Genomic DNA, 13256 nt, shown 5'->3' with positions numbered 1-13256 from the left:
TGACATGAGTAACAGGTACGAGTCATAAGCTCACTCGCTTATACACCGTAAACGTTATCATTGCGGCTCACACAAAGTTTTTTAAAAGGAACCAAGATTTATCCGATATTGAAGACGATGAGGCATTGTTTGAAGAACTCGAGAAGGAAGAAGAGAACGAAATTGCCTCTTTGAGAGAACGCCGGATCAAGGAAATCCAACAAGAGTACGTCCACATCTTAACAACTTTATCAATCTACCCATCATTTTAGGACCCTAGCTACTAGTATAACTCATTTGTTCGTTTGACGAAATATAGGTTTGAACGACGACAGACGATGGGTGAAAACAGCCATGGCGAGTTCACCGAGATCACGAACGAAAAAGAATTCATGAATATCACGACCAGTTCCAAATATGTAGTGGGACACTTTTTCCACGACGATTTTCGACGGTGCAAGATTATGGATACCCACTTGGAGGTAAGAGGGAGAAGAAACGTTGGAAGGGAGGGGGATCATCAACATGAAGGCTTGCAAAAAAGTCTCATGCTGGTTGATACATATAGACGTTGTGCAAGAAGCATTATCAAACGCGATTCATCAAAATCAACGTGTCGAATTGTCCTTTTTTGGTGGAGAAATTGTCGATTCGTGTCTTACCATGTGTAATGGCCTGGGTGGATGGATACGCGCAGACAAAGTAAGTATATCAACAAAGTGTGACGAAGTTTCCTGATGATAAAAGAATATTGTTAACCTGACTTGCTCTATCTTTCGTAAAGAATTGTTGGTTTTGATGATCTGGGAGGAACGGATGGCTTTTCAACTGCAGTATTGGAATTGAAATTGACCAATTCTGGTAAGTGATTTTGGTGTTGGTGTGATACATGGTTGTGGATGACTCGTATTAATATCATGTACGATTAAATAGGTGTACTGAAGAAAAAGGACGAAAAAGCCCCACAAGCTAAAGGATCTATATTCCAAAGCACAGGCCACAATGATAGTGATAGTGACTATGAATAGAGCAAGACTTTGCGAAAGGCACTAAGCAATACGCATACAATATATCCATCCATATCTGAAGAAATCTCGTTTCTTTTTCGGCTTTTTGTTCATGCTAGGTTGTCTACACACGTATGGGCGGATTTCCACATTGCTCTGTTTCTTTACATGGTGACGGTCATAATCATCGTAAATCTTTGTGATCCGCCTGATACAAACGAAGGGATTTAAATATATGCAACGCTGCTGAGCGACAACAAGTATATATTCGTGGATTAAGCGTCTTCCACTGGCCTTTTAAGTGCATTATGCCGGTCAATTATCATGTAGCTACGTCTTTCTTGATGAAACAGCTAAATACAAGTGAAAATAACTTTAGTTGTGATTATTATCTTGTGTATATGCTGCAGAATGTGGTCAACAGTCGCTTGAGTGTTATCGACCCTGTCTTTATTTAGCTTGCATATGTTACAGCTCTTGCAAATCAACATTCAGCTACGTACTTTCGTTATAATTTAACCAACTGTGCACAGATTTTCTGGGCAAATGAAGTTTTCGCTAGTGACTCCAATGTACGCGATTGTAGATTAGGTATAGTTTTTTCCGTGTATTAAATCCTTCAGCATACAGTAAATTCATTTAGTAGCCTGAATAACTTTTCCATCATTGTCACGGTCTTTTGCACTGTGGTTTCTTGTAGATGGGCACGTAAGAAATTTAAGATGCTTCCCTTTCGATTTTTTAACGCACGTTAGGACGCGTGATCCGAGTGGTTTTGTCGTATCATATGTAATCTGCACAGTTGACGCGAAAGCTGGACCGCTTCGAGTTGCCATCTACCAGGTCAATACTTGGTCCCTATAGTCCAGCTCCAATAAAATATACACATTCTGTAGGTATTTCAATAAAACAAAAGCAGTAAGGCTGGACAGTATATGATACGTTTCTTTGTTGTTGTTGTTGCTACTTGACTCTCCTAGAAGCGATTTACATAGAATCCCTGGGCATAGGTGCTTAATGTTATGAGCAAGTGTTTGCTCAAAATTAACAAGAAACAAGTACTGGAACGCCATAGAATTTGGGCTCTTTTTATAATTTGCGCATACAATGTGTTAGAGAGGTGTGGAAAACAGAAGATATATTTATGGTATGAAATAAGGAGTTGACTAATGCGTTTCTTTGCTTCTTGCTGCTGCTGATGTTTTTCCTTTGCCAAAGCTGTACATATATTCCGATCAAATAAGTCAGGAGTACAGGTACAGTCATTTGAAACAATGATTATAACGTACCGTTGTCATTGGTGGCAGCAGTTTTCTAGAGCTCGAGCTAGCTGCTCGCTTCTTGCTATTTGCCAATGATCAACAGAACATGTCTTTCAATATATTTTGGCAAATGCTACCAATTCTTTCATCGTCAACCTACCCAAATTCTCCTTGCCATATTCTCAGCAAGCAAGTTCCAATCCGTCGTTGATAATAAGCATATCTGGACAGGCAGACGGATGCTGATCGACTGGCTTCCTCCAATTTTTCGCGCTCGAATTTTAACCGACAGAGGTTCATCACGGTTAACAACAAGAGCCATAAATATGATGACTTGGGAATTCGGGATTGAAAAGAAAAGACGTATCTTCCAGGGACAGCAGTACCACCGGAGAACTTGTCCAAGTTGCCCCAGAAACTGATGACACAGTCCATTTCTGAAAATAATTGTACTATTTCCTTCGGTCAAGTCCAAGCGGGACAAACGCAAATGATCTAGAAGGGATCGTTTGATTGGAAACTTTATCGTAGAGTGTTCGCGGATTGCACGGTCCGCTTTCGACGAGCGATAGTTTTTCGATATTTGACGGTGATAACATTGGCTTTTCAACACCGTTAGTATCATTGTCAATCAGCGGTGCAACGGAATCAAGCAACACATCGATCAAAGTTATCGTACACAGCACTGCTTGTGATGGAAGGCGCGAAATTTTGTTGTTAAGCTTCACGAATCGTTTGAGGCTCATGAGAAGAGAAATACTTCTTCACATCTCGTCGATTGGAACAAGGACAAAAGAGGGCTCAGCGCTGTAATATGAAGCGTATGATAAGTGGTACACTTTAAATCTTCTCCGCGTTTAATTACAGCGAAGGTTATGAATTGATTCACAACTTACTGTTCATAGCTCAAAGCTGCACCACATTCACACACTATGTCTTTATGATAAATGCTTTTGGCGCCTTCACTTTGTTTCAACACATACTTTTGAGCAGCATTCATCTACATGAATTGCTGTCTGAACATCTCTTTGGCTGATTCAATAACCAGGCATGAGTCGCTTTCAGAGCTGTCCGATATCGAGCAAGATCGTTTTGCCAGTGTTGGGTAACGTTCTTGTGAAGCCCACACGCGTACTGCTTTTAGTCGTCTGCTTAACTTGGCTCGCTTATTCTACTTCTTCTCCAGCGTTCCATACTATGTCGGGCCATTGATGTGCGGAAGCTTTCCTTCACTGCGTTCAAATTATAAAGAATGCGATGCTGTGCCTTTTCACTTATCATAGAAAAACGGAAACATACACAATCACTGCTAATCAAGGAGAAATAAAAAAAAATGTCAAAGAGTCGAGCAAAATGATTACTACATAACCAGAACACTAACCTCCTGAACCGAACGAAAGGTTACTTATTGGATTGTGATATTCAAAACAAAAAGGCGCTATTTTATTCAGATGCCACCACATATCATTGTTTCGGGACGGTAGAGCATCAAATTACACGATAAACAGCTCAGTGCTTCGATAATTAAGGATGTCAAACACATAAGGTAACGTACCCACGTCCAAAATATGTGTGTAACGTTTACGCTATTCATGCGTTACCAAGCTGACAAATCCATGAAATCTGAGTTAGCGAGAATAACTCCTCACGCGTATATTTATTACTTTTCCTTTCCATTGTATATTATAATGAGCAGTAGCAACGTTTTTGAAGCAGCGGCTCAAGGCGATCTTGAATACCTGCAACAAAACCGTGGCAATGTTGGCGTGAAAAACGAGCGTGGCTGGACCGCACTGCATTTCGCTGCCCGGTTTGGACAAGCCGACATTGTCGAGTTTTTAGTGAAGCAGCCCGGTTGTGATTTATCAGCAACGAATTCCGAAGGCAAAACGGCCGCTCAAGTTGCAGAATTTTGGGGATTTGACGCCATCGCCAAACTTTTAGCGCCATCACAAGGAGCCAGAGAAGAGCAAGAACAAAATGAAGAACAAGCGATCATCAAGGGCTCGCCATTCCCACCCAACCGGAACAACTTTTTTGCCGGTAGTCCATTGAATAGGTGAGTATTGTTCCATGTAACAGTTAGTAAGCAGCTTCGGTAAAAAGTAATAATTTTTGACTATTATTGACATGATGTATAAACAACATGCTCTATAGATTCAGCTGGTATCGAAATGATAAAAATATTCTACGTCGTTTAGCTCGGTCGCCACGATCAAAATATCTGCTACTGAATGGACTGGATCCGTTGTTCGAGACAAATGCTGGCCTTTATCTCGCAAAATATGATCAAGTTGCGTCGCTTGTGGATAAAGCAGTTCCAGGAGATGATGGTGTGAAACCTGACAGTGACGTCATGTTGGTCTTTTTGGGCATTGACGAAAAGGAGGCGGCTGCTGAGGACGGTCAGGCATATTGGGCATTGGATTTGACCCCCAAGGGTCCACATAAGCAAGAATTAAAAAAACTTGTGGAAGGTAAGATTTGGGAAATGGCGGTGAGATATGATGTATATATACTTAATATCTTTTTACTAGGCTTTAAGGCGCAGAACTTAGAATTCAGCCCTGCCCTTCCTCGAGCTTTCTCGATTGATGAAGAAGCGGCTTCTATACTTGCTCAAGCGAGAGCCATGCGTAAGAATCAAAGAAGGATATCTTAAATACTTCAATTCTAGCTTGTGCAAGTTTAAACAATTCCTTGAATATTTTGTATTGTATAGTGGACTGGAATACACGCAATCTCTATTGTCCTGCATGCGGACGAAAGACATTTTCGGATGAAGCAGGTCACAAACGTCGTTGCCCTAGCAGTGAACATGATCCATGTATTAGTCAAAAGGGAGTCCACAACTTTGCCTATCCAAGAACAGGTATGTCCAGTGTACGGCATGATTAACAGCATGTGTATATAGGCCTGTATATGTTTACCTGAACTAATAACCGCTTTATTTTACCTTTTCTATAAAAACAGACCCTGTCATTATTGTTGGTATCGTTCATCCCACAGAAGATAAACTCCTTCTTGGTCGTCAAAAAAGATGGCCCGGTCGAATGCATTCTTGTATTGCGGGTAAGTCAGAAAAAAAGCACATTGTGTCTTGGTAGTTTGCAGAAAGGATGCATCCGACTAAGGCATGTTTGAACTGGTTGCTAGGCTTTGTCGAAGCGGGCGAATCCATTGAAGAGGCAGTGCGTCGTGAAGCATACGAGGAAGCAGGTGTCAAGGTGAATCGCGTGCTTTATCATAGCAGTCAACCTTGGGTAAGAATATCACAGTAATCCATATCGGGAATAGTTGAAGATTTATGTGTAAAAGTACTGACAATGGCATTGGCTATATATTAGCCTTTCCCCAACTCCTTGATGTTCGGATTCATTGCTGAGGCTGTAACAACTGATATCAAGTTGGAGGATAAGGAGCTAGAAGCAGCAGTTTGGTTTACCCGTGCCGAGGTGCTCGCAGCAATAAACCAAGAACCAGGAGCAAAGTTCACGATGCCACCAGGCACTGCTATTGCACACCAGCTTATCAAGACATGGGCGACAGACCGAGAGTGGAGGGCCAAGAAATCCAATGCCAAAATGTAAAACAAGTATTATGATACAAATTCTGAATAGATTAAATAAAGACAGTATACAGTGCGAAAGATGCTTATCATCTACCCACTAAGAGACAGTACGCCACAACATGAGTATCTTCAGGACACACATAGCCTTGGTCTTAATGAAAATGAATTCATCAAGAACTTTTGGTACAGTCACTTGCAAGCTTTTGAATGGGTAATTGCATCGTTTCTACACCTCTCGCTTAGTACGATGTGCACAATCGTGTCTCTTATAGATCCTAAAACACAGAAGAGAAAGACATCAGTCTATACCGGATCATAGTTTACCACTATATAAACAGTCACTTTGGCTGTTTTATGTGATTTTATTGGCTATAGGTAATATTGCCGGCCGGCCAAATCTGGGCTGCACTTATAAGCATATCCCGACTTTGAAGTCCTTCTTCTTGGGCTGTGTTGCTTTAAACAAAAATCGGCTGCGTTAAAATTATTCTCCTCCATCGAAATAACGTTTTTAACGCAATAAAAATTTAATATCGTCAACTTTAGGTGACTAGATACTTTTTATAAGTTGGCCCTAAATTTGGCTGGTTGTAGCTGTCTTGCACCATAATGAGTTATGTAAGCTGATTTTGGACATTTTAAAACCACTTTATTCATGAAAATGTGCGCAAGAAAGTTTAAGCGCGCAAAACATTCATCTTTGCATTTCACTCATGATGCCGATTACGTGCATGCATATCTTTCGAACAACGTATTCCATTCGCATGTGCCGGAGCAGCAAGAAATTGGACCACCAGGAAGACAAAATTCATTAGAAGCATAGCAAAAGGCACCATCATCAGCAGAAACCAGCACGGAAGCCAGCATCGAGGCCAAAACCACGGAAAGAGAAAGGCGTTGGAGAGAGAAAATTTGAACCATGTTCGTCTTGTTTACTATAAGCGTGTACATGTCAATGGTTAGTTGAATAAACATGAAGGTGCATAGTAGTGAAATAAAGAAAAGATGACTTACAATTGAGTGAGGATCACAAAACTATTTGATATAGAGCAAGTTCTGTAGAAAAGCGAACCTTTTATACTAAAAGACTGACTGTCAATCTACCTCTTCAATGTAAAGGGGCTAGGAACTGTAACGCCATCTGTAGATTATGCTGCATATGATATAGAAATAAAAACCCTATGCGTTAAATCAAGCCTAGCCCACCTTGTTACGCCACACAAGGATTATCAATTGAGCACATCTGGCTATATATCAATATAGAAAAAGTTGACGAAATAGTAACACTACATACTACCTATTAGCTTGACAGCTCATTACCCAATTATAATATAAATACTATTATTCTAAATGTGCTGACAGCTAATAAATTTTTGGAAAAGAAGTCTAATGCCTTCTCTGTATTCTGCGTCGTATATGTGGAAACGAGGAGCATTATGCACGAGTGCATCTATGCAGCACATGTACCGTGTTTTCTCCTCAAAGTATAGCTGTGCATATGCAGATATGGGCTGTGTTTCGATGATCGCATCATCGCCACATATACTCAGTTCACCTACAGCCAGACTCCGTCTTTTGCAGTTCAAACAGCATTTAGGTGAAGATGGCAAAGTGGCAACATCCTTTATGATAGGCAATTTGCCAGCAATTATAAATCTAAGGAATATGAATATATACAGTGGTTCCCCGTCTAATTTCACACTCAACAAGATAAACCCTCAGTTATCTCAATTTTTTTCTATACCCCCTTATAGTATGTAGCACCCTCAGTAGTTTCAGCACTTTATAGATCCCCGTTGAGGCTGAACTTAAACAGGGAACCACTATAGCTGATATAAGGGGGAGAGACATGCGGGAAACCCCTCGGGGGAAGAAAAACCTGGTTGTGGGAAGCTGATGAAGCGAGGGTAAATGATGCTTAAATATTACAAAGAGAAGAAAAAATAAATAAAATATACATAGGCTTTACCAGAGACAACAGGTAGAGAGTAGAGAGAGAGATGGGTGTTGGGGACCAGGATAAATCACTAGCTCGAGGTTGAGGGAGAGAATTGTGCAAGAACAAGCCGTGGATCTGGTTCAGGTTCAAATCTGTAACCAGGATGGCTGCAGGTATCAATATCCCGAGTGAGCCTTTTTGCGTGGCGTGGTAGTGCATTTAAGATAGTGTCGACGGTTCTTAAAAGAAAGAAACGAGGCTGCGTCTGTGTTTTTCTTTTCTGTGATGCAAGATCCGTTTGAAACAAATGGCCATCAACGGCAGCAAGTGAGACACGCTTGACTTCAAGCTTGACCGACTGCTGCGGATTCGCGTTGTCAAAGCTTGGTTTAAAAAGGCTTATACGATATTTTATAACGCGTTGGTATTGCAAGTAGGATGCCTTTTTTCCCGCTATTCTCCGGTTTCAAAAAACCTTGTCAGTAGCGTTTGAGCTTGCGTTACTTCTCCCTCGTGCTTACAGGCGAAAAATGACCCTTTCATCATTTTAGTTATCATCCTCGCATTATCTCTGTCGCGTAACCTCCATGAATAATTTATATGGCACATCATGCTATTAACATATACAATGCAGATTGCCAATTGCATCAGTCAGCTTACTTTTGCTGGTAAGAGTTGGCGTGGCACAAGGTATTGAAGAATGTATGAGTAAACGATGTAATAATATTATTATACGCGTGATTTTGCTTACGAATATATAATTCTTCATCTGTCAATTGTATTAAGCGCGCAACAACCGAGTCATCTCATCTCCTCCGCTTACGACTGTATTCTCATTTGTAAGCAGCCACAGAAATGGCGACGTAAAACCAAGTTATATCTACAAGAATGCTTTTATTATTGAAGGATGATGGTCGAGAAGAAGGAGAAATGGCAGTCGCTATCCGGATCTTTTTTTCAACAACATGCTCGTGCCACCACTTTCCCTTCTTTTTTTTACGCTGATAGCATTCTTACTAAAGCTCTGGTCCCAGGCTATATGGTCACAACGTCAGTGCTCTCAGATATAAACAAGTCAAATGCAAAATTGCTCAGCATAGATTCGTAATCGAGAGATGTGACTGACTCGCTTGTAAGAGTGTCTAATTTTTTTTAGGCCCCTTGCTCGAGCATGGGAAGTCATTGTTTGTATGCATGATGTCAACAACCGAATTACTTGACTATTTCACCATCGTGTATGAGCTGTTCGTCTCAAATCGCGACGCGTTTTAATATACTGATATTGAACAATTCCTGGAAAGTTGAACGCTGAAGACTGAATATATAGAAGCGCAAACGTGTATGCTCCAGAAAAGTTGAACGCTCCCCGAGAAACGCAAGGTGGTTGGAAGAATTGCTTAGATCCTGATCGTTTGTCGGATCACGGTCTCAAGCCAATGATGTATTACCGAGTTTACTGACACGGGTAGCAGCAGTTTGTACAGGGGTGAGAACAAAAGCAACGAACAAATACAAATATAGATATTTAGGAATAGCCAGCACCACATGCGACTGTTCGAGTGGGACAACACCAAAATATGTATTCACATTTACATACACTTTGTATCAGGCGGAAAAACAGAGTGTATGGGTACGCCTCTCACTTACGCTTCTCCACTTACGCTTAAAGTGCTGATGTGTGTAGACTTGAATTGTCTCAAAATAACTGTCTGTTTTATTGTGTCAGTGGTAGAATTGGGGCCGAGACAACAGATATAATATGCACCAATGCTACTGATTGACGGTTTACAGTGTAAAGTAGACGAACGAAATACACAGGGAAGAAAGAGAGAAAATGATGGAATAGGAGATTCCTCTAATTGTGGTAGTGACTACTAATGCGAAATTAGCTGTCAACTCATCAGTATGCACTAACGAGAAGATGATGGTTAATCGTGCAAGAAGTGGATTGAAGTATACTCACAGAGGGCACACAAGAGGCGGAGGTACTGCTAGCCAGGGTTGGTTCAGGGGAGGTGTGTTTTGATATTAAATACATAGAGAAAGCTATATGAGCTACGCATGGGGGTTCTGCAGCTGCATGTGAGGTAAAGTAACGATGGCAACGATTGCTATGTTGTTAGAAGGGGATCATGACAACATATCCGGTTCTTCAGTTTATCCGTGCGAGTATAGCGGTACCTGCAAAGCGCTTCCTTGTCGACCATGAGTCTTTGACGTGTGATCACATTACAGTAGGTCTCTCAACACCTTCCCGCTCACGGTCAAACCAGAGTTCATATGTATCATCGCCACTACAATACTCCACATATGCAACTCCCATTGGCATCAAGTGTTTCAAGGATCAACCTTCTGGCCCGACGGTGTAGCAGCCCGCATTACATTGAAATCAGTACTTTTTCATAGTGCGTTTGTCAACCCTCTTTTCTGACATTATAAATACCGACAACAAAGGTATTTCAATAAATCATCGTCTACACAAAAAAGGTACCTGCAAAAGGTGCGGAGCTCAGTCCCAAGGTGAAATCTGGGTGTAATGCAGACGAGGCACGAACCGGGAGACATGGAGATACTCGGTGTATGTGTAAACCTCTTTTGAGTATCCCATGCAGCAAAGCAGAAATTACATATATCTTTTGTATGTTTGTTTTCACTGCGTTCGTAAAGTGTGTCATCGTGATGTCGTAAAAGGAACCCTGTTTGCCTTGAAGGCTTTTGTGCGACAAATAACTAAAACGTTTTTTTATATTTATATTTTCAATGTTTTTTTACACTTCTTTGTACATCAAATCGTCAAGCTGCATATATTGGCGTATCCTGCAGTAGTGCTGGCGATGCCGTTCCATCAGCAGACAGCAGACCCGTGAAGAAGCGCGCGCACAAAACTCAATCTTTCATCTCTGTATTCCCTAAAAGGATTTTTTGATCTTCCTTTTTATCGTGATATTTTATACAATGTCGCGACCGACCGACAACAGTGAGGAAGAGGAGGAACAAGATAGCAATAAATTTAATGCCGTAAACGACCACCACTATCAAGAAGAACAACATGATGAACGAAGTCCACTTTTACCAACAACAGCGTCTTCACGTCCCACATCTACTACAACCAATCGCGATGCCAAATCGGAAGTCATTGGTTTAACATTAATGGCACTCTGCGCATTGGCATTCTCATCCATGACCCTTTTCGTAAAGCTTAGTGGTGCCTCATTCCCATCGTTTGAAATCGTGCTTTTCCGTTCTGTGGTCCAAACAGCGTTAGGCCTTGCTGGCTGTGCCTACATCGGCATCAATCCATTTGGAAACCGCCGTATACGTCCCTGGCTCGTGTTTCGTGGAGTCATTGGTGGACTTGCCTTGGCTGTAAACTTCTACAGCGTGACGCACTTGCCACTTGCAGACGCAACAGGTTTGTTGCTGTAACTACTATCACTGCAGTAACGTATAAGAATCCAGCTCGACTAACAAAGTAATACAATTACTTTTTCCTTCGTATGATGGCTATATGTTGTTATTAGTCATCATGTACCTCAACCCAGCATTTACAGCTATTCTCGCTGCTTTGGTACTGGGTGAACCATTTCGCTGGTTCGAGGGCATCTGCGTTACGCTATGCCTAACTGGTGCCGTGTTTGTATCAAAGCCCGAGTTTTTGTTCGGAAACGGTTCTGCCTCAGATCACGGCCAGGGTAATGAGGAACGAACATTGGCTGTGCTTGCGGCAGTAACAGGGGCCATCCTGACCGCTGTAGCATATTGTACTATCCGAAAAGTTGGAAAAGCTGCCCATTTCTTGGTTCACACGTTCTATTTTGGTGTTGTCGCAAGCTTGATGAGTATCCCCGCTTTGCGTACAGTCCAATCGCCTGTTTTACCAGAAGGCTGGCGTCAATATGCCATGCTTTTGATGACCGGTATCAGTGCGTTCATCGGTCAATGTTTACTCAGTAAAGGGTATGTTCGCTTATATTGCTCTGATTACATAAAAAATATTGGGGATTTCTTAATTCTAATTTTTACTGTGTATAAACTTACAATAGGTTACAAATGGCTCCTGCAGGTCCTGCTTCTGTAATGCGCATGAACGAAATTGTATTGGCTTTCTTATTTGGTATATGTATATTTAGCGAGTATCCAGACTGGATGAGCGTGTTGGGTGCAACTATTATTATCTCCACTACGACAGCGCTCGGATCCCGCAAATGGCGAAATGCCAACAATAACCCTCCTCGAGGAAATAGCAGATAGAAATCAATCGCTCTACTGCCATATCGGTCTATAAAATTGATCTGTTCACAAAAAAAATGGATTACGGTTTTTTTTAAAAAAGGCGTCTTTTATTAAAATCTTATATCGCTACAACGCCTATCTCATATTTACCAGAATATTGTAGGCACCCTTCTTAAAGCGGATTGTACAGTACTCAAAATATATGCTGGCTATTATTGGCGACTTCGTATTATTATGATAATCAGTATAAGTCACTTCATTATAGTAATGGCTAACTTTCTTGATATGCTATTATCGCTGCTGCTGTCATTATGGCGGATACCCCAGAGCTTCATCATCCTCACTGCTATCATTGCTTTTCCACCGCACCGTCTTTGATATCTTTTTTTGTCAGTATCAATGATGAATTCATTCAGCTTTTGTTTCTATCACGAAGTACGTGCACGCCACTGTTGCTAATCAATGCTTTGTGGTAGAGTGGCAATCCTGAAGTGACAACAGTTACTCCAGCAACCACGGCAACAACAACAGCCACTAATGGTAGTGGCAATGGTGCCCTTATATCATAAAAGGATCCTCTTTGCCCTTTTCGTCGTTATCGTCATCATATAACAATATCAGTTTTACCCAATATGACTCAAGGGATCCAACTGTGTCGTGGTTGACGTCCAAAGCGAAGAACAAGAGATTGATCACAAACTAGAAAGGCAGCACGAACAAGCTTCCATGTCGGTGAAAAAAGTGCTAAGAGCTTTATCCAAAATATTCAATAAACCATCATCATCGGCATTTGGCGTCATCACGAGGCTTACCATTTGCATTGACATTAGATAATATTGGTCAAGCACCCGTATGATAACGATGCTTCAGGGTCAAGTTATTCCGGGTCATCAAAGTAGCCGTCGTACCAGAAATTCATTTGATTTTAAGGTAAGTTATCACCTCAACGTCTAGTTTTAAATATATTGTATCATGCGTGGTATGGCTAGTTAAGAAACGAAGAAAAAACAAAAATAATGACAGACACCTAAAGTACTAATTTTTGCAGTTTTCCGTCTTATTACTCCTGATTACTGCTATACTTTGCACATCATGCATCACTAGTAATATCAACAGAGCAATTAACGGTCACTTTAAGCGTAACCATCTTTCTTTGGGATATGTGGCTTCCATTATAGAAGTTGTTTCTTTAAAATTACTGCGTGTTGTGTGGTGGGCTTTTAATCATGGTCGCTTAATCATTATTGCAGTTCATGTCTCGCACA

At 41.2% G+C, this 13256-nt stretch overlaps 3 protein-coding genes across 3 annotated transcripts; all 3 read left to right on the top strand.

The window, feature by feature from the left end:
* Nucleotides 1-4: 4 nt before the first annotated feature.
* Nucleotides 5-1007, top strand: BDB00DRAFT_791455 (thioredoxin-like protein; the record flags this gene model as incomplete). Its single annotated transcript, XM_053121039.1, has 6 exons — nucleotides 5-15; nucleotides 89-205; nucleotides 299-461; nucleotides 548-681; nucleotides 764-840; nucleotides 913-1007. 6 exons carry the CDS (start codon nucleotides 5-7, stop codon nucleotides 1005-1007), a joined length of 597 nt encoding a protein of 198 aa, XP_052975199.1.
* Nucleotides 1008-3756: 2749 nt separating this feature from the next.
* Nucleotides 3757-6108, top strand: BDB00DRAFT_845778 (NUDIX hydrolase domain-like protein). Its single transcript, XM_053125108.1, has 7 exons — nucleotides 3757-4307; nucleotides 4406-4725; nucleotides 4786-4884; nucleotides 4971-5120; nucleotides 5222-5320; nucleotides 5405-5511; nucleotides 5596-6108. Exons 1-7 carry the CDS (start codon nucleotides 3817-3819, stop codon nucleotides 5836-5838), a joined length of 1509 nt encoding a protein of 502 aa, XP_052975198.1. The 5' UTR covers nucleotides 3757-3816; the 3' UTR covers nucleotides 5839-6108.
* A 4541-nt stretch (nucleotides 6109-10649) lies between these two features.
* On the top strand, nucleotides 10650-12427 carry BDB00DRAFT_845766 (uncharacterized protein). The gene is made up of 4 exons (XM_053125107.1): nucleotides 10650-11170; nucleotides 11280-11715; nucleotides 11802-12150; nucleotides 12319-12427. The coding sequence occupies exons 1-3, from the start codon at nucleotides 10714-10716 to the stop codon at nucleotides 12007-12009; spliced, it is 1101 nt and encodes a 366-aa protein (XP_052975197.1). The 5' UTR covers nucleotides 10650-10713; the 3' UTR covers nucleotides 12010-12150; nucleotides 12319-12427.
* Nucleotides 12428-13256: the final 829 nt, after the last annotated feature.

Source organism: Zychaea mexicana (assembly GCF_025766255.1).
Source record: "Zychaea mexicana strain RSA 1403 chromosome Unknown BDB00scaffold_98, whole genome shotgun sequence".
Classification (NCBI taxonomy): Eukaryota; Fungi; Mucoromycota; class Mucoromycetes; order Mucorales; family Lichtheimiaceae; genus Zychaea; species Zychaea mexicana.
This window is presented reverse-complemented; position numbering and strand designations above follow the sequence as displayed.

Coding starts and splice junctions, on each gene's coding strand:
- BDB00DRAFT_845766 (XM_053125107.1), top strand. CDS start 10,714: ATGTCGCGACCGACCGACAACAGTGAGGAAGAGGAGGAACAAGATAGC. Junction 11,171..11,279: donor GCCACTTGCAGACGCAACAG/GTTTGTTGCTGT, acceptor TGTTGTTATTAG/TCATCATGTACCTCAACCCA. Junction 11,716..11,801: donor CAATGTTTACTCAGTAAAGG/GTATGTTCGCTT, acceptor AACTTACAATAG/GTTACAAATGGCTCCTGCAG.
- BDB00DRAFT_845778 (XM_053125108.1), top strand. CDS start 3,817: ATGTGTGTAACGTTTACGCTATTCATGCGTTACCAAGCTGACAAATCC. Junction 4,308..4,405: donor GCCGGTAGTCCATTGAATAG/GTGAGTATTGTT, acceptor CATGCTCTATAG/ATTCAGCTGGTATCGAAATG. Junction 4,726..4,785: donor ATTAAAAAAACTTGTGGAAG/GTAAGATTTGGG, acceptor TCTTTTTACTAG/GCTTTAAGGCGCAGAACTTA.